The sequence below is a fragment of the Eleutherodactylus coqui genome, chromosome 2 (genome assembly GCF_035609145.1).
Source record: "Eleutherodactylus coqui strain aEleCoq1 chromosome 2, aEleCoq1.hap1, whole genome shotgun sequence".
Classification (NCBI taxonomy): domain Eukaryota; kingdom Metazoa; phylum Chordata; class Amphibia; order Anura; family Eleutherodactylidae; genus Eleutherodactylus; species Eleutherodactylus coqui.
In genome coordinates, this window is record NC_089838.1 from 195174328 (window position 1) to 195200057 (window position 25730).

Sequence of the window (25730 nt, forward strand, 5' to 3'; positions counted from 1 at the left end):
CAACAGAAGTTTTAATATAACTGGAGTGCAAATAATTTTTATCTCACCCTCATATCCTATAGTTAGTGCCATAATTCGCCAACTCAGTGCTAGTGGCAAAAAAGCGCCATGATTTAGTCTACACAAAACCAAACACTTCTTACATAGTGCTGTGCTGTGATCCCATAGAGTCAAAACAGTGCCTACAGTCTGCAGTGAAAATGCTCCCTTATATTAGAGCAGCTCCCACTTACATTTCCACAATTTTTGATCTACTTATACGGTGCAGCAGAGTTATACTTCACTTCTTTTGGACACATCTGGTAAAGCTAATAATGTTTTATATTGAATTACGTATACTATAGAGAGCCTAAACGTTTATTATTGTATATTTTATTTGCAAAATATTCTTTGATTCTCCCAGGTGAAAAAATTATTGGCCCACGAGATTTGATAGTAAGTGAACAGAATTACAATTCATTGCGTGTTACATGGAGCCCAGCAACAGGTGGTGTAACAGGCTACCAGGTTGTTTTGAATTCTCTATCATCATCTGGCCGTCTTAATACAAATGACCAAAGACAGGTAAGCAGTGACATTAAAAAAGTTAAAGGAGTTGTACAGCTTTGAACTTAGTACTGATCACTCCTCAGGGGGTCTGCCGCCTGGTATCCACTCTAATCAGCTGTTCATCATGGGTTAGTGTATGGAGACAGAAGCAGACAGCTTTAGATACTTTGCAGTGGGTTGGTACTACAGCTGCTGTTCCCAAATGGGAACAGTGTCACAGTGGCCTGGTGAACATATGATCGACGCATTTTGGATCCTCTGCTGATCAACTATTGATAGTATATTATGCAGATAGGTCATCATGATCAGTTCAAAGCTGAACAATCCTTTTAACTTCTACCTAATGTTAAGAACACCAATTAGATTATTGATGGGTACAAAGATGGCAACCATGTATTCTTGCATAAAGTTGGGCTTGGATAATATTTTGTATCAGTTTTTAAAGTCAAAAATCAAGTGTGGGTGTAAAGAAGAGTAGGAGTGTAATGGCTGGCTCCTTCACACAGTCTTATTTTATGTCTTATAAAGAGTCCTATAACTAAGCCTATGTGAAAAATACCTGGAAAATTGCCGAGAGCAAGCTGTGTTTGGGGAAAATGGCATTAACCCAAAAAATACCACCAAAGTCTCAAAAACCAAAATGCATTACATGTAGTAAATGTAATATTCCACTATAGACTTCAGAGTAACATCTTGTTACAAAAAAAACACAAAACAAAACACCATAAAAATGTCCTGAAACACGTTTTCCATGGCTTTCTCAGGTAAATGCTGTGTGTGTAATGGCCTTATTCTTTCCATCATATTTCCTGTGTCCTTAAGACCCATTCCTGGTTTTGGCTTACAAATATTGATGCAAAATACTAACCAAATCTACACTGTGCGAGTAAGGCTTTAGTGTAAGATCTAATAAATAGAGTGCTATTAATGGAAATTCTGTACAAAAAATATTTTTAGATGAGTGATATTAGACACTTGTGAACTTGAGGTGCATGTTATCTAATTGTTGTCAAGCAAACAGCTATACAACTACAAGTAGTTATTTAGTTACATTACATTTTGCAAAAAAGAAAAAAAATTCTACTAAGCGGTTCAGCCCATGTGGGGTCTGCATGGTGTACATTTTCCTGAATAAAAACAAATTTACACACAGCACCCAAGGCCTCGTGCGCTCACTATGAAATATGCAACTCTACACTATAGAAGCATGGAGTTGCTGACATTTTTACACAACAGCATGTATTGCTCATTAGGATGTTTGGCCTCCGTATTCGGGGACTGTGTGACATATATTCTGACTATGGTCATGTACAATATTCTGTAATTTGGTCAGTTTCTGAATGCTGCAGCCTGTACAAGATCATCGAATAATGTTCCTTCTGACCAATACTATACACACTGGAATATTAGGTCTAACAGTTGACTGGCATACTTGACAGCAGTCTGGATTTTCATGGGACAGTTTCGTGAACAAGACTGTAAAGCCATTTTACAGAATCCCCCTAACAATGTGTTTTGGGGCAGAGGCGTAACTTGAAGATTCGGGACCCCAGTGCAAAATCTGCAACAGGGCCCCCCAACTATACTGCTTTATTCATACTACTAGGCTCCCTATATGGAGAAGAGGGGTCTTTTGGGCCCCTAAGGGTCCTGGGCCCGGGTGCAACCTCATCCCCTATAGTTACGCCCCTGTTTTAGGGCATTCTTGTTTGGAAGGGGGTAGGTTTTAAATTTCCCACTATTTAGGATTCAAATCTTGGTATACAGTACATGGACTGGAGCTGAAAAACTGACGAGTGCAGCTTGTAGACACATAACACTAAGTCAAAAAGATGGCTAACAATTCATATTTATTTTGGCCTTTCTCATGCACAGCCAGGATTATTCCAGTTCCTTGTACCCAGAAGGACCAGTAAGACTTCACATTAAGTTTCAATTCTTTATATATTTATTATGTGATTTATGATTTTGCCTATGCTGACATGATGAAATGTTTCTCTTAATGTTTTTTATTAGATTACATTGGATAGCAGCAAGCACACAGTGTTTATAACCGATCTGAAGCCTTCTACTGAATATTTATTCACAGTTGTGGCCACATATCCAAATGTAATTGGGGATCCAGCAACAGTAAGAGGGAAGACAAGTATGTGTTGAGGGGCTGGTTTGGTATACATATGTAGGGCACAATGTAACCCTCAATTTAATTCTGTTTTGTGTTTTTCTTTTTTCAATAATCTTATTCTAGAATGCATGAATTGATAAAAATGAAGAATTTAGCAAATAATTATAGACCGTTTTTTCAGTCACCTATGGCAATTTACATAGTGAGAAATAACGATTATATTATCATAAGCAAATCCTTACTATTTTAAATGACTGTTCTGGGACTACGATATTTAAAGGTTATGGAAACCCTTGGGAGGGGCATTTTTTCATTTAAATGTATGTATTGTGGGATGTTAATAATTTTTGTAATAGAGTTTGATTAAAAATTGTTTACTAATTGTCTTCTGCAATCTATATTAAAAAAATCATAATATCTTGCAGTTTTTATTCTGGCCCCCAAAACTTCCTGATCTGTAAAGAAAGCCTTTTCAGCAGTTATCTAATTTCCATCACAGGCAGGATTACAATGACAGGTGACAGCTATATATAGATAACACAGGACCTGCACAATTACTACTACACAAGTCCTAGAGCATACCTCGAACACTTTCCATAGAAGTCATTGAGTCCCCTGCAGTCTAATCAATGCGAGAGCACGCCGCGTGATAAAACATGCCGTGATTTGTTTCCTGCATTCAAAGAATGGGCTTCATATCTGTGCAAGATTTGTGTGTTTTGCAACACACAAATCTTGGGCGATTTTAGTGCCCGTGTGAAGCCGGCCTTAGTGGGGAGAGGTGAAAACTGCAATATATATATACATATATATACCATTTTTTTTTTTTTAAATATAGATAGTGACATGAACAATTTTAAAAATTCATCAAAATGTGAAGAAAATATGTTGAACCTAAAAGCGTGAATTAAAAATAGGTTACTTTCTAATGCCACATTCCCTTTAAATTATCCTTCTCTGGCTGTACTTATATACACATGTTTCAGTGTCCTGTTTCATATTAAAACAAGTGAACATGTAGCATCATTAAAAGGTTTCCCAAAGTATTCTATATAGACTGATAGATATGGGACCCCTTAGGTGTATCATCAACCCATCTTGATTACTAGATTTATCAGAGATGAAGGTAAGCAGGCCTTGTTAGAAGCAGACCATGCTTTTTATAAGTAAAATAATTTTTGGTAATAGTTTATCTCTACTCAGTCTTCCATTTTGGTATTAAAATACTCAACTATTGTCTGACTTAATTTTAAAAAGCCAGATTTTCAGAATTTTATGTGCATAAAGCTGGCTTCACAAGGACGTATTTGCATGTTCAAAATTTCTGCATGTGATACGCAGAGAAAAGAACCCACTGATTTCAATGGGTTTGTTCACACTTTTCTATTTTGCGCGCGCATTTCGGCTGCATAAAAAAATAGAACGTGCTCTGTCTTTGGTACATAGAAGTCAATGTGGAGGTGCGCAAATGTGCGAGCAATACTAAAGGAGATGCATGAAACACTGCATAATTGCACTGGAAATAGAACATCCTCTGGAACCAATTAGCCATTTCAATCGATGTCTTTTCCTGACGCACTCATATGAACATGCACTGCGGGCAGAAAAAGTACAGTAGAATATGCTGATATGCGTGCAAAAAAAGCCTCGTTCATAGCACAAAAACATTGCCCTAAGGTGCGCGCAATTACGCTTATGCTCATGTGAAGCCGGCCTTAAGCAATAAGGGATTTTACGAATTCACTAAAGTCCAATAAACAACTTTAAAGAAATTCACCTATTATAATTTGTTTTTGTTATAATTTTTATAATTAAATGTCTGTTTCAGTAAATAATTATTGTATTCCCCATGATATAAGAATTCTGGAGCAGCTTTTCTTATAATTCTGCACTGTATTATTTCTCTGCTATTCCTCCTAGAAATTAATGAATACATTTACAACTAGGTTGGGAGTTATCAGTTGAGGGATGTGTTTCTGTACAGTGTGAGACCGTCCAATCAGTGCTGGCTTCAGACTATGCAGGGACACACCTCTTTGACAAGGAGAACACCCAGCTGTCAACTTATTCATACATTTCTAGGAGGAATAACAGAGGAATGGTGCAATACAGAGTTCTAAGAAAAGATACTCTAGAATTGGTTCTCCATAAAGAATAAAAGTATTTCCTAAAACAGACATGCCAGGAGTGGTGATAGGTCCTCTTTAAACGACTACCTTTGGCAATAGTTATCCTCAGATTTGTGCACATTTATATAAGAACAAAGATTAATTTCAATTTGCTCATTTCAGTCCCTGTGCCTACTGTAATGAATTTCCGTATCATAGAAGAGAGAGTATTTGGTTTAAAGATTGCCTGGACTCCTCCTTTGGGGAAACTGAATGGTTACAAAATTTATATTCCAAGATGTAAGTAATACAACATAACATTTGTTTAATAGGAAAATACCAGATAACTATTAATATAGACATCAATGATTCAGGGGTGTGCACACTATATCTCCATACAATCTCTATTGCATGGGTAGTTGCTGAAAAATGTCAACAGATAGAGTGTCATGAAATCAGATGGTAATGTAATGCATTATACACAAAGTTTATGAGATTGCTAAGAAATAGTGCTACTCATTAGGATCGCTCCAATTTTCGGCAAATTGCATCAGGTGAGCCTATCCTAAATTTTGACAAAAATCGCAGGAAAGTTAAATTTCCCAAAATGCCTGGTAAAGTGGTCAAAGTGCAGCCATTCAGCAGCTAGGGTGCTTTTATGATGTCACTAAGGGTGGTTTCACAATGGCGAGAAAAATTGTGCGGTTTTCGCCAGATGGGTTAGTCAGTAAAAAAGCAGTTTAGGAAACCAATAATTTACAATGGTTTCCTTCACATCAGTGATGTTGATTTAAAAAAAAATTGCTGCATGCTCTATCTTTAGGCGATGGACTCTTTAGCATCTTGAGCAGAGCATTTCCGCAAGTGACAGATGTAGCTCTACAGCTTTTCATTGGAGAAGGACTAGTGCTTGGCTGTTTTGCCCAACCGGTAGAATTTGTCCCTTGCAAAATGTATGGCATTGCTTTTAAAACAATCAGCATGCCTGCTGTCCATTGACATCATATTTGACCTAGGAGATTCTATGCAGGCCTTCTTTTGTGCTACAAGTGACTCGGACCACTGTACACTATTTTTACAAATTTTTCGGAAGAGCTGAGTGTTCCTCAGATGTGTGGCTGTATTCCCATATAGTTTGGAGGGAAATGAGGAGGAAATCTATATCAAAATCCACAGCAATTCCATATCAAAATCTGCATGTAATATGTAGATTTTGATATGGATTTCAATGCAGATCCACACCAAAATCCACTGTGGAAAATCTGTAATGTGGATGCAGCCTTATAGTGATCAATAATCCTTTCATGGCATTGACATTTTCTATCTTCTTAGCCAACAGGCCTGGATTTATTTATGAACAAATTTTAAATGGCGATGCCTCATCACATGCTATTGATAACTTAGAGGAAGATAAAGAATACACTGTCAGTATCTACGCTGTTTATCCGGAAGGACCTACCCAACCTGTGTCAGCTGTGGGCCGTACATGTAAGCAAACTTCATAAATTTTGTTATTGTTCTGTCAGTATCTATTCCTCAACCTATTATGTCAATTAGTTTTCAGTAGAACTTTGGAATGTAAATCAATTAACCCTTTCCCATCCACTGTCTGACGTCTAAAGACATTATGATTTAAGGCTGTACAGCTCTGATGTTTGAAGACGTCCGTCGGTGTTCTCTTACTCTATATTGCCAGCCTCGCTGCTTTAGGAGCCTATCCAACGTGTCACCTCATGCAGTACTGGCTTTAGCCAGCATATAGCACTGTTGTATAACAGCAGAAAAAGAGTAAGCCCCCTAGGAAAACCAGGATACTAATTGGATTGGAAAGGGTTAAAATGTTTTACTTCACAGCAGTGAATTCCAGGGTTTACTTTTGCTTATAATTTTATAGTGAAGTTGCTGTCTGTCAGAAGTTTGACACTACAGAATATCACAACTGGAACTATTCAAGCACATTGGACCTCAGTTCGGGGAGCCACAGGCTATCGACTTACTTGGTCATCTACAGGTAGGATCACATTGTAGTAATGTACAATCAGTTTTGTATTTCAACTGTTTAGTAACTGGGTGGAAAACTGGGATTTTCTGTGAGCAAGGCTACATTTATGTACACAGCATGTAGTCATTGGTCAAAGCCTAGTAATATAACTATGCTACGCATTACAGGCTATGAATAAAATTATTTATTGATGAGCTATGCAGATTTTAACAGTATCTGCCAATAGTGTAACTAAAATAGGAATGAGACTGTGGAACTCTCTGCCTGAGGATGTTGTGATGGTAAAAAAAAATAAAATAAAAAAATAAAAAAGATAGAAGAGTTTAAGAGGGGACTGGATGTCTTTTTAGAGTGCTATGACATTACAGGATATAGACATTAAATAACCTGCAGGGTTGTTGATCCAGGTCTTGGAATCAGATAGGAACTTTCAAACACTGATCCAGGGAATATTCTGACTGCCATTATGGAGTCGGGAAGGAGTTTCTCCCCCCCCTCCCCACAATGTGCTAAATTGGCATCTGCCTCGTTGGGGTTATTTTTGCCTTCCTCTGGATCAACAAGGGAAGGGTGGGGTGGGGTGGAGACAGGTTGAACTGGATGGATGTTGTCCTCTTTAATCCTAACATACTATGTTACTGTGAATTGCTCCATAATAGACAAACAAGTTGTATTTCAAGTTCTCCAATTTTTCCCCCCAAAAAACAAGTGATGCTCAGATGACAACTATCTTATGTTTATGAAAGCTGTCATTTTAAATATAATCTGTAACCAGGACGTATCCCTTAACCCCTTGAGTGGCAGGTTTCCTACCACCCTGTCGTGCCCACCAGGGCAGGTTTTTTAAAATGGTCTAATCATTGAATTTCAACTAGTTTTGCAGTTGCGTCTCAAGAGCCATAACTTTTTCATTTTTCCATTGACATGGCCATATGAGGGCTTGTTTTTTGCGGGACAAGTTGTGATTTTTTAAACAGGGAGGAGGAAAAAAAGAAATGGGGAAAAAAGAAAAAAGGGGCCATGTCATTAAGGGGTTAAATAATGTATTAACTTCCTTCTCTGGGTCATTACGACGCACATGGATACCACATGAGTGATTGTATTTTTGATTTTTTACAAAGTAAAGGGAGACAAGTGTTTTTTTAATTTTTTAAATAATTTTTTTACTTTTTTTTTTTTTAATTTTTTTAAAAATTTTTATTTTTTTTTGTCCCTTTAGGGGACTTCCACAGGGACCCATCAGGACCCCTGATCACATTCCAGGGGTCCGATGGTGACAGCCCTTTACATGCTGCAGTGACAGCCCTTTACATGCTGCAGTCACATAGACTGCAGCATGTAAAGGGTTAACACAGCAGAGATCGGAGGTTTTCTCTGATCTCTGCTGTAAGAGCAGGTACCTATCTGTCCTCTGACAGCTAACAACCAGCTCTCCCTGCCACAGAGACCATCGGCTTGCTTCTGACAAGCCGATGGTCTCTATGGCAACCTGTAAACAAAGCAGGACATTGCCGACATGTCGGCAATATCTTCTGCTGGTTTTTCAAAGCCCTTGCTTTGCTCTCTGTGGGACTGTGCAGGCAGAGCACACTGTCACAGCTTGTGGCATTGTGCTCTGCAGCTCCCATAGTGATACATAGCCCGGAAATCTTCCGGGCTATGTCGCTATGAGCAGTGGAGCTCGTCACGGAACTTTTCCGGGCGTGCCACTCAAGGGGTTAAAGGTTAAAGAAGAACAAGCCATTGTGAGTCTCGGCACCTACTGGGTGCCTCCCCCCCTCCCCCCCCCAGTTAAAGCACTCTCTAGGTACATTGGCTTTGTGGGACCATGTGGACATATCTATGACACCTAATATACTGAGGTGGTAGAGGGGACTACTTGGTCGTGCACTGAGGATAATATTTACTTAAAGAGTATGCTTTCTTGATGCACCATGAACAGCACCTACTGTTAGATGCCTTATGTTAATGGTCTTTATAGAGTCACTTTAAAATGATATACATTTACAGTATTCCAAATCTTATTACTGGGGGGAACTACTGAACAATTTTTTCCACTCCTGGGACATTATCTGTCTGAAACATATTGACAGCTTGATCTAGTATCTTGGGGCAGCTTGAAATGGTTTGCTTTTCCTACTGCAAAAGTGATGTCTTGCTGTTGTTGAGTTATGGGGATTGCCCAAGCAAGAACCCTGGTTAGGAAGCACTGGGCTAAAACTTACAAAATAACAGCTACTTGTTAATTATGAAAATTAGGATTTTGAACTGGTTGACCCTCAAATCTTCTGTTATACCATAATTATGTTATAAGCTGCAGAATCTATATACCTCTTATTGATGAACATTCATATTTTGTATAGCTTTATGTTTACTTGGCAGAATTCACACAGCATAACAATATAAATATAAATGTTTTTTTCTATCATTCAGAGGGATTTGATCAAAATGTCAACTTGGCAGACAGTTACTCTCAGTACCTGATTCAAGGACTACATCCTGACACTGAGTACACAGTAACTATCAATCCCATATTTGTAGACATAGAGGGTCCTATAGTTACTGCAAAAGCTACGACCTGTGAGTATAAGTCTACTTTAAATCTTCCTGAACAGTTTACATTGATCAGCCATAAAATTAAAACTCTGACACATGAATCCTACAGAAGAGCTACTGTAGCACAAATTGCTGAAAAGGTTAATGTGGGCTATGACAGAAAGGTGTCAGAACACATAATAAATCACTTATTACTGTGTATAGGACTGCATAGCTTCAGACTAGAGATGAGCGAGCGTACTCGCTAAGGCAAACTACTCGAGCAAGTAGTGCCTTATGCGAGTACCTGCCTGCTCATCTCAAAAGATTTGGGTGCCAGCAGGGGAGAGAGGTGAGTTGCGGGAGTGAGCAGGGGGGGAACAGGTGGGAGAGAGTGAGAGAGAGATTTCCCCCTGTTCCTCCCTGCCGCTCCCCGCCCCCCGGCGGCACCCAAATCTTTTGAGACGAGCAGGCAGGTACTCGCATAAGGCACTACTCGCTCAAGTAGTTTGCCTTAAGCGAATACGCTCGCTCATCTCTACTGCAGACCATTAAGAGTGGCTATGCTGACCCATGTCCAATGAGGGAAGTGCCAGCAATGGCCTCATGAGCCTCAGAACTGGACCAGAGCACAATGGAAGATGGTAGGCTGGTGTTTTAAAACACATTTTCTTTTACATCATGTGGATAGTCGAGTATATGTTGTGTCACCACAAATGCCTGCCGTGCCAGCCCAAAGCACTATCGTGATGCCACAAAACGCCATGGTGAGCGCTAATCTTATTATTATTCTTTGTGGCTGACAATTAATTGTGATTTGTTTTGTTTGGATGCCAGTGCTCTTGGGAACAATTTGTAGTTGTGAGTAGTGAGGTGTGAAATAATACGCGGAGCCAAATATTTTACTTAATTTGTTGTAAAACCAGTATTATTAAATAAGGCAGTGAGACAAGGCAGTTTTCTTCATAACATTCAGTGCATAATAACTGATACACAAATTGTAACAATGCAGACACCTGTGTCTAACTCATCCATATACGGGGAGATTACTCTGGATTACTTTTCTTTATATTTCTTTGTATTTATATCTCTTTATTTCTTTATCTCCCTCTCTTTATATTTACATCTCTTTTATTTTCCCTCTATTCACTGTCAAAGCTGTCGCTCCTCCTAAGTTAGTCACAGTTCCTCAGATTTCTCTCTTTCTCTCTCTGTCATGGCTGATTTCTGTCTCTTTTCACTTCTCTCTCCTGCCTGTCACTTTCGTTTCTCCTGTGGGGCGCTTCTTTTTCTGTCTCTCTCTCTGTACCTGGCACGTCTCACTGTCTCACTCAGGCTCACTCTGCCTCTTGTGACCATTGTCCAGCTATTTATTACCTCTGTCACCTGACCTGTTTGTCTGCAGCCAATCACAGTCTATCTGGTTGCTAGGCTACCTGCCTCATCTGAGTCTCTATGCATTATTTCTATCTTGTGCAGTTGACTAATAAACGTCCTAACTAGAGATGAGCGAACGTATTCGTCCGAGCTTGATATTCGTGCGAATATTAGGGTGTTCGGGATGTTCGTTATTCGTAACGAACACCATGCGGTGTTCCGGTTACTTTCACTTCCTTCCCTGAGCGCACAGAGGATTCGGAGGAAGAGCAGCAGGACGATGAGGTGACTGACCCCACCTGGTGTGCAACGCCTACACAGGACAGGTCTTCAGAGGGGGAGGCACGGGCAGCAGCAGGGCAGGTTGCAAGAGGCAGTGCGGTGGCCAGGGGTAGAGGCAGGGCCAGACCGAATAATCCACCAACTGTTTCCCAAAGCGCACCCTCGCGCCATGCCACCCTGCAGAGGCCGAGGTGCTCTAAGGTCTGGCAGTTTTTCACAGAGACGCCTGACGACCGACGAACAGTGGTGTGCAACCTTTGTCGCGCAAAGCTCAGCCGGGGAGCCAACACCAACAGCCTCACCACCACCAGCATGCGCAGACATATGATGGCCAAGCACCCCACAAGGTGGAACGAAGGCCGTTCAGCGCCTCCGGTTTGCACCACTGCCTCTCCCCCTGTGCCCCAACCTGCCACTGAGATGCAACCCCCCTCTCAGGACACGGGCACTACCGCCTCATGGCCTGCACCCACACCCTCACCTCCGCTGTCCTCGGCCCCATCCACCAGTGTAGTTCAGCGCACCGTCCAGCCGTCGCTTGCGCAACTGTTGGAGCGCAAGCGCAAGTACGCCGCCACGCACCCGCATGCTCAAACGTTAACCGTCCACATAGCAAAATTCATCAGCCTTGAGATGCTGCCGTATAGGGTTGTGGAAACTGAGTCCTTCAAAAGTATCATGGAGGCGGCGGCCCCGCGCTACTCAGTTCCCAGTCGCCACTACTTTTCCCAATGTGCCGTCCCAGCCCTGCACGACCACGTCTCCCGCAACATTGTACGCGCCCTCACCAACGCGGTTACTGCCATGGTCCACTTAACAACGGACACGTGGACAAGCACAGGCGGGCAGGGCCACTACATCTCCCTGACGGCACATTGGGTGAATTTAGTGGAGGCTGGGACAGAGTCAGAGCCTGGGACCGCTCACGTCCTACCCACTCCCAGAATTGCGGGCCACAGCTCGGTGGTGGTATCTGCGGAGGTGTATGCTTCCTCCACTAAAGCACCCTCCTCCTCCTCCGCAACCTCTGTCTCGCAATCAAGATGTGTTAGCAGCAGCATGTCGCCAGCAGTCGGTGTCGCGCGGTGTGGCAGCACAGCGGTGGGCAAGCGTCAGCAGGCCGTGCTGAAACTACTCAGCTTAGGAGATAAGAGGCACACGGCCCACGAACTGCTGCAGGGTCTGACACAGCAGACCGACCGCTGGCTTGCGCCGCTGAGCCTCCAACCGGGCATGGTCGTGTGTGACAACGGCCGTAACCTGGTGGCGGCTCTGCAGCTCGGCAGCCTCACGCACGTGCCATGCCTGGCCCATGTGTTTAATTTGGTGGTTCAGCGCTTTCTGAAAAGCTACCCACGCTTGTCAGACCTGCTCGTAAAGGCGCGCCGGCTCTGCGCACATTTCCGCAAGTCCCACACGGACGCTGCCACCCTGCGCACCCTGCAACATCGCTTTAAGCTGCCAGTGCACCGACTGCTGTGCGACGTGCCCACACGGTGGAACTCTACGCTCCACATGTTGGCCAGGCTCTATGAATAGCGTAGAGCTATAGTCGAATTCCAACTCCAACATGGGCGGCGCAGTGGGAGTCAGCCTCCTCAATTCTTTTCAGAAGAGTGGGCCTGGTTGGCAGACATCTGCCATGTCCTTGGTAATTTTGAGGAGTCTACCCAGGTGGTGAGCGGCGATGCTGCAATCATTAGCGTCACCATTCCTCTGCTATGCATCTTGAGAAATTCCCTGCAAAGCATAAAGGCAGCTGCTTTGCGCTCGGAAACGGGGGCGGTGGAAGACAGTATGTCGCTGGATAGTCAGAGCACCCTCCTGTCTATTTCTCAGCGCATACAGGAGGAGGAGGAGGAGCATGAGGAGGATGAGGAGGAGGGGGAAGAGACAGCTTGGCCCGCTGCTGACGGTACACCGGCTGATTGCCTGTCATCCTTTCAGCGTGTATGGCCTGAGGAGGAGGAGGAGGAGGATCCTGAAAGTGATCTTCCTAGTGAAGACAGCCATGTGTTGCGTACAGGTACCCTGGCACACATGGCTGACTTCATGTTAGGATGCTTTTCTCGTGACCCTCGCGTTGCACGCATTCTGGCCACAACGGATTACTGGGTGTACACACTGCTCGACCCACGCTATAAGGAGAACCTGCCCACTCTCATTCCCGAAGAGGAAAGGGGTTCGAGAGTGTTGCTATACCACAGGACCCTTGCGGACAAGCTGATGGTAAAATTCCCAGCCGACAGCGCTAGTGACAGAAGGCGCAGTACCGAGGGCAAGGTAGCAGGGGAGGTGCGGAGATCGAGCAGCATGTACATCCCAGGCAGTGCAACAGTCTTTAAGGGCCTGGACAGCTTTATGGCTCCCCACCAAGACTGTGTCACCGCTCCCCAGTCAAGGCTGAGTCGGCGGGAGCACTGTAAAAGGATGGTGAGGGAGTACGTAGCCGATCGCACGACCGTCCTCCGTGACGCCTCTGCCACCTACAACTACTGGGTGTAGAAAGCTGGACACGTGGCCTGAACTAGCGCTGTATGCCCTGGAGGTGCTTGCTTGTCCTGCGGCTAGCGTCTTGTCGGAGAGGGTGTTTAGTGTGGCTGGGGGAATCATCACAGATAAGCGTAGCCGCTTGTCAACCGACAGTGCCGACAGGCTAACACTCATCAAGATGAACAAAGCCTGGATTTCCCCAGACTTCTCTTCTCCACCAGCGGACAGCAAGGATACGTAAGCAATACGTAGGCTGCACCCGCGGATGGAAGCTACGTTCTCTCTCACCATCCAAAACGGGGACATTTCTGCTTCATCAATCTGTGTCTAATATTCCTCCTCCTCCTCCTGCTCCTCCTCCTGAAACCTCACGTAATCACGCTGAACGGGCAATTTTTCTTAAGGCCACAAGGCTCACTCAAATAATTTTTCTGAACAATTTTTAAAAGTTTCAATGCGCTTAAAAGCGTTGGAACTTTAACTTGAACCAATTTTTCGTTACACTGGGCTGCCTCCAGGCCTAGTTACCACTTAAGCCACATTAACCAAAGCGATTAATGGGTTTCACCTGCCCTCTTGGCTGGCCATGGCCAATTTTTTGGATGTACATTAGTACTGTTGATACAGCAATTTTTGTGGGCCCTCGCCTACAGTGTAATCAAATGAATTTTTAGCCCACCTGCATTACAGCTGATGTTACATCCGCTGTGTTGGGCAATGCAATGGGATATTCTTATGTACCGCCGGTGGGTTCCAGGAGCCACCCATGCTGTAGGTGCACACGGAGTTTAACCTACATCTGTCCACTTGTAAAGAACCCCAGTCAGACTGGGGCATGCAGTGTGGGCCGAAGCCCACCTGCATTAAGCACGACATTACTACCTCAGCTGTGTTGGGCAATGCAATGGGATATTTTTGTGTACCGCCGGTGGGTTCCAGGGAGCCACCCATGCTGTAGGTGCACACGGAGTTTTTACTACATCTGTACACTTGAAAAGAACCCCAGTCTGACTGGGGCATGCAGTGTGGGCCGAAGCCCACCTGCATTAAGCACGACATTACTACCTCAGCTGTGTTGGGCAATGCAATGGGATATTTCTATGTACCGCCGGTGGCTTCCTGGCACCCACCCATGCTGTAGGTGCACACGGAGTTTTTACTACATCTGTACACTTGAAAAGAACCCCAGTCTGACTGGGGCATGCAGTGTGGGCCGAAGCCCACCTGTATTATGCACGACATTACTACCTCAGCTGTGTTGGGCAATGCAATGGGATATTTCTATGTACCGCCGGTGGGTTCCAGGGAGCCACCCATGCTGTGGGTCCACAGGGACTTCACAATAGGGAGTTGTACCTGCCTGTGTCTATGAATTAAAAACCGCGGTCTGACTGGGGCATGCAGACACCTTGACAGAATGAATAGTGTGTGGCACATAGGTTCCCCATTGCTATGCCCACGTGTGCAGCTCCTGATGGCGGTGGCACAGGATTCTATTTCTCATTGCTTCTGTACAGCATTGTGGGCTATCGCCCCGCCACTTTTAAAGAGGGTCGCTGCCTAGCCGTGCCAACCTCTGCAGTGTGTGCCTGCGGTCCCTCGTCATGGCAGACGCAATTCTAAATAGACATGAGCGTGGTGTGGCATGAGGGCAGCTGAAGGCTGCGCAGGGACACTTTGGTGTGCGCTGTGGGGGGGAGGGGGGGCGGTTGGGCAGCATGTAACCCAGGAGAAGTGTCAGTGGAGTGTCATGCAGGCAGTGATTGTGCTTTGTTGGTGGTAGTGTGGTGCTTAGCAAAGGTATGCCATGCTAATGAGGGCTTTTCAGAAGTAAAAGTTGTTGGGAGGGGGGGGGGGGCACTCTTGCCGGTATTGTGGCTTAATAGTGGGACCTGTGAACTTGAGATGCAGCCCAACATGTAGCCCCTCGCCTGCCCTATCCGTTGCTGTGTCGTTCCCATCACTTTCTTGAATTGCCCAGATTTTCACACATGAAAACCTTAGCGAGCATCGGCGAAATACAAAAATGCTCCGGTCGCCCATTGACTTCAATGGGGTTCGTTATTCGAAACGAACCCTCGAACATCGCGGGAAGTTCGTTTCGAATAACGAACACCCGAGCATTTTGGTGTTCGCTCATCTCTAGTCCTAACTGGTTGCTAGCTTACCTGCATCCCTTGTGTAAACTGACTCAGATTAACCCCCTAGGGCCGGTTATTATATTACCGATCCCCATAACTAAACAGTGCTATGTGGTGCCTTTTTCCAGGCCACTACATAGATGTACATTGCTGATCTAGGATAGAGATGTCATCAGGATGCACTATGGGAGGAAGCCAAATCAGTGGAGACAGGGAGATGCTTTGGGCAATGTTCTGCTGAGAAACCTTGGGTTCTGACATTTGTGTAGAAGTTATTTTGACTAGTACCACTTATCTAAACGTTGTTGCAGACCAAGTAGTGTACTCTTCTTCATGGCAATTGCATTCCTTAATGGCAGTGGCCTCTTTCAGCAGGATAATGTGCCCTGTTATACTGTAAATAATGTTCCGGATTGCAGGCGCATAGAACAACATTCAAGATGTTGACTTGGCCTACAAATTTCCCAGATGTAATCTGAGTATCTGTGGGACCTGCTGGAAGAACAAATCTGACCCACTGAGGTCCCATCTCACGATTTACAGGATGTAAAGGATCTGCTGCTAACATCTTGGTGCCAGAACACAGGATCCCCTCAGAGGTCTTGTGGAGTCCATGCCTTGTTGGGTCAGACCTGTTTTGGTGACAAGAGGGGGACATACACTGTATTAGGCAGGTGTCTTTAATGTTAAGGCTGATCAATGTATGTTATGTGGCTTAATATAGTCAATAGTAAACTACTAAAATATGAATCATATTTCTAGTGGCTTCAAGTTCTGTACAGAGTCTGAAAGCAAGTGCAGTGACCATCAATACAGCACTAATATCATGGAATGCAGTACAGGGTGCTACAGGATATAGACTGGCATGGGGCCCAACTGCAGGTAAGTCTTAATGTTGAAGTTTCTAACTACAGGATATTACTGGAAATACACAGATATATAAAAGGTATCAAAAACTTCATATGTTATAGCTGATTTACCAGTTGCAGATTATAATGTAGGTGCTTAGGGTGGCCACCTAGGGCCCAAGGCTTCTGTCAGGATCTTGGCTTCCAAACCACCGATCATTTTGCAGACATGATTGTGTCTAGTGCTTCTACCTACACCCACCATGCACAGTGACAAGGAGGCCAAAGATCACTTGGTATCGGCAGCCTCTAGCTTCCATTGAGCCCCAGCTCTTTCACTCCACTGTGGCCCTAGCCTCCTCACCTACTCTATTTGCTACCTTGTTTTCCATTATTGGCTGCCTGCCCACATCCTGCTAAGTGCAGTGAAGATAGCAATGTGATTGGATGAAGAAGAGAAGATGCCCATCTGGCTGGTATCTCTGCCATGTTACAATGAGTGAGTGCCCCACAAATTACCCCAATGTCAGATTACTCTTAGTTATTATATGGTTTAAGCTAGGGCTATACAGTGACTTTGGCTGTGACACTCATCACATGACCAAAGATCGTCCTTTGGCTTTGCTACATTGCATTTTGATGTAATCAAACGTAGTCATGTTGCAACTCACAAGTTGAGAAAACTTGGCATTTGCAAGAAATCCAAACTCGCTGGATTTCTGGTGATTGCCAAATCATGGTTGTAGCAATTTGCCAGTCATGATACACCCACATTCATTTATATTTGGATTCAATGCATCAGGGCCATAGTGCTATTTTCGGATGTGCAACATGTATATGGGTGCAGGAGCCCCTATATAAAAAGGACTATGATTGTTTTCATCAGTCCATGTAGATTAAAACACTCACTTTTTTGTATTGTGTAAAACTTTATTTTGTGTGTGCAAAAGAGACATTAAAATTCTAGTCAAACTATATACAATCCACATTACAAATTACCCTTCACAGTATAGACAAAAGTAAATATAAAATCAATAGCTTTTATTAGATATATTTAAAACCATAGAACACAAATAGGGCACTACACACAAACCTCTATGTTCCAAGAGGTGTACAAGTCTCAAAATGAAGAGACTACTAACCACTTCTTCTCTATGCTTATTCCCTCTTTTTCATCAGACTCAGAGGGGGAATGGCTAAATAGAGATATAGGTAGAGTGGTAGGATAATTACGCAGGAACTCAAATCTAAATTTGTTAGTTCCTTTCCTAAATATCCTTCCCCGTTATCATATATAAATTCACACGTTATTGGTGATTTGAACTAAGATAGGGTTGGGTGGTATCAAAAACGTCCCATCTCTCCAGTTCTACTTCGTGTTGGAGATAGATTTTATGTGAGGTTATGGAGCAGTTTAGGAGGATATACGACATAAGTGGCTGGCAGTGGTGCCAATATTTGTCAATTCACGACTGCCCCAGTATTTTGCCTCCTATGCTCTTATCGAGGAAAAAAGAAAGAAACAGATGGTAGCCTCTTTAGTACTTGGACATTGGGCAACCACGTTTGTTTTTACTTGGTATATGATACTTTCGGATCATTGATTAGTTTAGGTATAAGTGTGTTATATGCTTGATCAGTAGTACTTTATATATGCTTCACAATCTCGACGCGTTTCACCGCTCATAGAACGGGTCATCAGGAGATTTTATTAGGTTAGTACCATCTGTATGATGTTTTATATCTGTTCCGGCATTATAGCAATAGGTCGTAAATCATATGTAACTCTTAGGTTTTTCTATTGGCAAGAGTGTAAGAGCTCTCAAATAGATACAATTGATGTACTATCTGAGCCCTGACCTACCATCAAGGCCAGAGGCGCTACCACTTCTATCTTAGCATATGGATACCACCCAACCCTATCTCAGTTCAAATCACCAATAACGTGTGGATTTATATATGATAACGGGGAAGGATATTCAGGAAAGGAACTAGCAAATTTAGATTTGAGTTCCTGCGTAATTATCCTACCACTCTACCTATATCTCTATTTAGCCATTCCCCCTCTGAGTCTGATGAAAAAGAGGGAATAAGCATAGAGAAGAAGTGGTTAGTAGTCTCTTCATTTTGAGACTTGTATACCTCTTGGAATATAGAGGTTTGTGTGTAGTGCCCTATTTGTGTTCTATGGTTTTAAATATATCTAATAAAAGCTATTGATTTTATATTTACTTTTGTCTATACTGTGAAGGGCTTTAGTTGACTTATTAGACATTTCTGCCCCTGTGCCACATTACAAATGAGTCCACTATTGAGTTCCATATTCCTTATAAGTGTGCACTTCATTGATAAGCAAAGCACTCCATTGAAAATGTTATTTTTCTTTTTTATGCAATTTTTGTAAATGTTTATTATCAAATTCCATAACATTATGCAATGATTACATTGTATTTTCAAACAACTGTGTTGTCCATTTTATTATTCTTATAATGTATAAAAATTGTATTTACCGTATGTACAATCTACATCTAAACATATATTTTTTTCAACTTTACCTTGCACCTCAAAGAATTTATTGGTCAAGATCGCCCCAGACAACTTGCGCTCAACAGCACACTTACTTCTTTTGAACTAAAAAATCTGGTACACAACACGGAATATGTGATCTCTTTATATGTGCTCTTTGGGTCTGCGGTGGGACCAGGAATCTCCATAACTGTCCGAACCTGTAAGTAATTATTTTATAGCAACTTACAATATTTTACAGGTGTACATATTCTTGTCTCTTGTCATTATACTTTATATTGGTCTCCATATGGCCAAATTCAATGGCAACTACTCTCTATTAATTCTTCTAGACATCTCTTCAGCATTTGAAACCAACTCCTTCTCAGTATGCTCCACTTTATTGGGCTTCGGGATACTGTACTCTTTGGCTTCTGTCCCACCTCTCTGACCACTCATTCAGTCTATCATATATGCTGTTCACAATTATATACTCCTTCCTGAGACATCATCCTTACACTACTGCAAAAAAAAACAAAACAGTGAATGTCCGTAGATTCTAACATCATACCTTTTCTTTACCTGAAACTTTATCTTTCAAAAACTGAACTTCTTGTGTTTCTACCATCTACTAACCTACCTAAACTTGATATTTCCACTTCAGACAGTGGTACTATCATTACCCCTAGGCAGAATGCCCACTGTCTTGAAGTAATATTTGATTCAGATCTCTCCTTTACTCACTGTGAATCACTTGCACGCTCATGTCACCTGCACCTCAACCATATCTCCAGAATTCACCCTTATCTTATTACCTGCCTGTTACTGGGGGAAAGATGGCAGCACTCAGTAGCAGTTTTGGGTGACACTGTGCACTACTCTCTTGATGCTAGCTGTGAGCAAGTGCAGGCAGTGAGTGGCAATTTCTTGGTGTCTTTTCGTGTTCCTGTTTGCTCCTAGCAGTATCTGAATGTGTGAATTTGCAAATCATTGTATTTTTTTCTTAACAATTGTTTATATTTTACACAGTGTCCAAATTTTTTTTAGAATTGAAGTTTTATTTTTATACTGCTTAATATTGGTAAAACGTTATTGCACTGATTTAAATGCATATACAGTTCTGAGTACTTTTGTCTTCAATATAGTGGATTTGATTTCCAATGACTGTTCCCCACTGATCTACCCAGTCCCCATTTCCTAACAAGGAGGTGGCTACAGATACTTTTCTTTAAAGTTTATGACTAGAGATGAGCGAGCACCAAAATGCTCGGGTGCTCGTTACTCGAGTCGAACTTCCCGTGATGCTCGAGGGTTCGTTTCGAGTAACGAACCCCATTGAAGTCAATGGGCGACCCAAGCATTTTTGTATAGGACCTATGCTCCGCTAAGGTTTTCATTTGTGAAGATCTGGGAAATTAAAGAAAGTGATGGGAATGACACAGAAACGGATAGGGCAGGCGAGGGGCTACATGTTGGGCTGCATCTCAAGTTCCCAGGTCCCACTATTAAGCCACAATAGCAGCAAGAGTGCCCCCCCCAACAATTTTTACTTCTGAAAAACCCTTATTAGCAAGGCATAGCTTAGCTAAGCACCACACTACCTCCAACAAAGCACAATCACTGCCTGCATGACACTCCGCTGCCACTTCTCCTGGGTAACATGCTGCCCAACCGCCCATTTCAGTAATAGTAGCAGTCAAGACAGGCCCCAGTAACAATTCCAAAGCAGCAGTATAGGGGGAGCACAGTATTAGTTCCATTTCAGTAGTAGTTGCAGTCTAGACAGGCCCCAGTAACATATCACTAGCAGCAATATAGGGGGAGCACAGTATTAGTCCCATTTGAGTAGTAGTAGCAGTCTGGACAGGCCCCAGTAACATATCACTAGCAGCAGTATAGGGGGAGCACAGTATTAGTTCCATTTCAGTAATAGTAGCAGTCAAGACAGGCCCCAGTAACAATTCCAAAGCAGCAGTATAGGGGGAGCACAGTATTAGTTCCATTTGAGTAGTAGTAGCAGTCTAGACAGGCCCCAGTAACATATCACTAGCAGCAGTGTAGGGGGAGCACGTCGCACAGCAGTTGGTGCATTGGCAGATTAAACCGATGTTGCAGGGTCCGCAGGGTGGCAGCATCTGTGTTGGACTTGCGGAAATGTGCGCTGACCCGGCGCACCTTTCCGAGCAGGTCTGACAAGCGTGGGTAGCTTTTCAGAAACCGCTGAACCACCAAATTAAAGACGTGGGCCAGGCATGGCATGTGCGTGAGGCTGCAGAGCCGCCACCAGGTTATGGCCGTTGTCACACACGACCATGCCCGGTTGGAGGCTCAGCGGCGAAAGCCAGCGGTCGGTCTGCTCTGTCAGACCCTGCAGCAGTTCGTGGGCCGTGTGCCTCTTCTCTCCTAAGCTGAGTAGTTTCAACACGGCCTGCTGACGCTTGCCCACCGCTGTGCTGCCACGCCGCGCGACACCGACTGCTGGCGACGTGCTGCTGCTGACACATCTTGATTTCGAGACAGAGGTTGCGTAGGAGGAGGAGGAGGGTGGTTTGGTGAAGGAAGCATACACCGTCGCAGATACCAGCACCGAGCTGGGGCCCGCAATTCTGGGGGTGGGTAGGACATGAGCGGTCCCAGGCTCTGACTCGGTCCCAGCCTCCACTAAATTCACCCATTTTGCCGTCAGGGAGATATAGTGGCCCTGCCAGCCTGTGCTTGTCCACGTGTCCGTTGTTAAGTGGACCTTGGCAGTAACCGCGTTGGTGAGGGCGCGTACAATGTTGCGGGAGACGTGGTCGTGCAGGGCTGGGACGGCACATCGGGAAAAGTAGTGGCGACTGGGAACCAAGTAGCGTGGGGCCGCCGCCGCCATCATGTTTTTGAAAGCCTCCGTTTCCACAAGCCTATACGGCAGCATATCCAGGCTGATCAATTTGGCTATGTGCACGTTTAACGCTTGAGCGTGCGGGTGCATGGCGGTGTACTTGCGCTTGCGCTCAAACAGTTGCGCTAGCGACGGCTGGACGCTGCGCTGAGAGACATTGCTGGATGGGGCCGAGGACAGCGGAGGTGAGGGTGTGGGTGCAGGCTGGGAGACGGTCGTGCCTGTGTCCTGAGAGGGGGGTTGGATCTCAGTGGCAGGTTGGGGCACAGGGGGAGAGGCAGTGGTGCAAACCGGAGGCGGTGAACGTCCTTTGTCCCACCTTGTGGGGTGCTTGGCCATCATATGCCTGCGCATGCTGGTGGTGGTGAGGCTGGTGGTGGTGGCTCCCCGGCTGATCTTGGCGCGACAAATCTAGCACACCACAGTTCGTCGGTCGTCTGCACTCTCAGTGAAAAACTGCCACACCTTTGAGCACCTCGGCCTCTGCAGGGTGGCATGGCACGAGGGGGCGCTTTGGGAAACAGTTGGTGGATTATTCAGTCTGGCCCTGCCTCTACCCCTGGCCACCCCACTGCCTCTGCCAACCTGCCCTGCTGCTGCACTTGCCTCCCCCTCTGAAGACCTGTCCTCAGTAGGCTTAGCAAACCAGGTCGGGTCAGTCACCTGATCGTCCAGCTGCTCTTTCTCCGAATCCTCTGTGCGCTCCTCCCTCGGACTTACTGCCCTTACTACTACCTCACTGATAGACAACTGTGTCTCATCGTCATGGTCCTCCTCACCCACTGAAAGCTCTTGAGACAGTTGCCGGAAGTCCCCAGCCTCATCCCCCAGACCCCGGGAACTTTCCAAAGGTTGGGCATCGGTCACGACAAACTCACCCTCGGTGGACCGCAGGTCTTCTGCGCGTTCCATTGCCGATTCCAGCCTCCTGATTGGCTGGAATCGGCACACGTGACGGGGCGGAGCTACGAGGAGCAGCTCTCCAGCACGAGCGCCCCATTCAACACAGAGAAGACCGGACTGCGCAAGCGCGTCTAATCGGGAGATTAGACGCTGAAAATTAGACGGCACCATGGAGACCAGTGCTGCCCAATCTGGGCAGGGGCCCGAGAACAGTTCCTGGGAGTCTGCCTGCTCCTCAGAATGTGTCATTTTCATGGAGTGAGGAGGCTGGGAGAAAGGAGGAGCAGCAGCCAGAGGATTCAGAGTTGCAGCAGTGGACGGCGTAGAAGACTGGGTGGTTGATAGATTGCCGGATGCACTTTCTGCCATCCACGACAGGACCTGCTCACACTGCTCAGTTTCTAATAAAGGTCTACCGCGTGGACCCATTAATTGTGAGATGAATCTCGGGACCCCAGAAACTTGCCTCTCTCCTAATCCCGCAGCAGTCAGCTGCGATACACCTAGACCAGGAGCTCGGCCTGTGCCCACACCCTGACTTGGGCCTCCGCGTCCACGTCCTCTAGGCCTACCCCTACCCCTCAGCATGGAGTAGAGCAGAAACAGAACGCTGTAATTAAATGTGCCGCTTATTGGCCTGTGGTTGGAGGCTGACTTCGCTTACGGAACGCACAGCAGAGCCAGGAAACAATTATGCGCAAGCCTGTAGTGAGACCTAGGTGCGTATGACTGAGCTACTGGAATTCACAGCGAAGAACCAGTCAAGTGGCCAAAGGCCAGTGGTAGGCCTTAAGTATTTTGCTTCAATTGTTTAAAATGGTGAGGTGAAAAACCAGACAGACACCGTATGCAGCGTATATATGTATACTGTTTCCCTCTGGCGGGACGACGGTGATCATGTAACGGACACAGCAGAGCCAGGAAACAATTATGCGCAAGCCTGCTGTAACGCTTAGCTGGGTAATAATGAGCGACTACTACCCCCAGCAGACACGCAGTAAACTGAAGACGGTCACAGGCAGCCCGAATATAGTATTTTTTTCCAATTTTTGGGAAAAAGCCTACTGCCTATATAGCCTGTATATGGATTTCCCTGTTGGAGGATGACTGTGGTTATTGAAAGCACAGTGCAGCCAGAAAAAATTATGCGCAAGGCTGCAGTAACACCTAGCTGGGTATTAATGAGCGACTACTACCCCCAACAGACACGCAGTAAACTGAACACGGTCACAGGCAGCCTAAAGATTTTTTTTTCCAATGTTTTTTGAAAAAGCCCACTGTCTATATAGCCAGTATATCTCTTTCCCTGTACCACTGTCCCTGCCTCACCAGTACTGCCCCTATACTCAGTAAAATGACTGCAGACTGAGGTCGCTATAGTCTGCACGGCCGATATACAAAAAAAAAAAAATTTGCAAAACTGCTAAAAGCAGCCTCAACAGTACTGCACACGGTCAGATGTGGCCCTAAGAAGGACCGTTGGGGCTCTTGATGACGAAGATAACAGCCTAACACTCTCCCTATAGCAGCTACAGCAAGATGGCACTTTCCCTAATGTCTCTCAGCGTGCATCTGTGGCGAGCCGCGGCCGGCCCCAGTTTATATGCTCGGGTGGCACCTGATCTCCCCAGCCACTCACTGCAGGAGGGTGGGATAGGGCTGGAACTGCACAGGAGGAAGTTGTAATGCCTTCCCTGTGTTTCTATTGGCCAGAAAACGGCGCAAAATTTTCTGGAAAGAAAATGGAAGTAACTCGAACACCGCGTGGTGCTCGTCTCGAGTAATGAGCATCTCGAGTACCCTAATACTCGAACGAGCATCAAGCTCGGACGAGTACGCTTGCTCATCTCTATTTATGACAGAAACAGGGAGTAAGAGCCATATTCATTGGAGTCCTTCATCAAAAAACCCGTATATGAGTAGTAAAATTTCTGAAGCGGTTGAAAAAAACAACTTATACAGAAAAATGTAATGAACTTTTGCTTACAATAAAAATAGATGGATGTACATTAGGAAAACACCCAATGATATCATGAATTTTGTTCGTCTGTGACTTTTGTGTCAAGCCATCTTGACTAGGCTGAATAGAAGCTATAATTTTATCTATATCAGATTTTATCCTTAAAGGGGTGGTATCGCGAAACCAAGTGGGGGTATACACTTCCGTATGGCCATATTAATGCACTTTGTAATATACATCGTGCATTAAATATGAGCCATACAGAAGTTATTCCACTTACCTGCTCCGTTGCTAGCGTCCTCGTCTCCATGGTTCCGTCTAAATTCGCTGGCAGCTTGCTTTTTTAGACGCGCTTGCGCAGTCCGGTCTTCTCCTTTCAGCACGAGCCGCTTCAGTGTGCTCCCCGCTACAGCTGTTCTGCGCATGCGCAGATGAGCTGTCACTGCTCGGGAGCGCGCTGGAGCGGCCATTCTGTACCTTTCTCTGTTAGAGGAAGGTGCAGAGCCGCCCAGCTGTCCGGAGAAGCCGCCCAGCTGTCCTGCCGTCCAGCTGTCCTGCCGTCCAGGTAAGTGATGGGCCGGGGGGGTCTGCCGCTGCGCCGGGGGGGGGCTGTCGTCGCTGTCGCTGCGATGGGGGGGGGGCCTGCCGCTGCGATGGGGGGGCTGCCGCTGCGATGGGGGGCTGTCGCTAGGCCGGGGGGGCTGTCGCTGCGATGGGGGGGCTGTCGCTAGGCCGGGGGGGGCTGTCGCTGCGATGGGGGGGCTGTCGCTAGGCCGGGGGGGGCTGTCGCTGCGATGGGAGGGCTGTCGCTAGGCCGGGGGGGGGCTGCCGCTGCGATGGGGGGGCTGTCGCTAGGCCGGGGGGGGCTGTCGCTGCGATGGGGGGGCTGTCGCTAGGCCGGGGGGGGCTGTCGCTGCGATGGGGGGGCTGTCGCTAGGCCGGGGGGGGCTGTCGCTGCGATGGGGGGCTGTCGCTAGGCCGGGGGGGGCTGTCGCTGCGATGGGGGGGCTGTCGCTAG

The 25730-nt window shown here is 45.3% G+C and overlaps 1 protein-coding gene across 6 annotated transcripts in view; it reads left to right on the forward strand.

Moving 5' to 3' along the window:
* LOC136612061 (collagen alpha-1(VII) chain-like) overlaps positions 1 to 25730 on the forward strand; it is a 268004-nt gene that overhangs the window by 49034 nt on the left and 193240 nt on the right. For all 6 annotated transcript variants that reach the window (XM_066592145.1, XM_066592146.1, XM_066592144.1 and 3 more), the window contains exons 7-14: positions 404 to 564; positions 2566 to 2695; positions 4966 to 5082; positions 6115 to 6270; positions 6677 to 6793; positions 9218 to 9364; positions 16375 to 16494; positions 19030 to 19188. In XM_066592145.1, the coding sequence (XP_066448242.1) occupies positions 404 to 564; positions 2566 to 2695; positions 4966 to 5082; positions 6115 to 6270; positions 6677 to 6793; positions 9218 to 9364; positions 16375 to 16494; positions 19030 to 19188 (1107 nt within the window). The remainder of the gene's footprint in view (positions 1 to 403; positions 565 to 2565; positions 2696 to 4965; positions 5083 to 6114; positions 6271 to 6676; positions 6794 to 9217; positions 9365 to 16374; positions 16495 to 19029; positions 19189 to 25730) is intronic.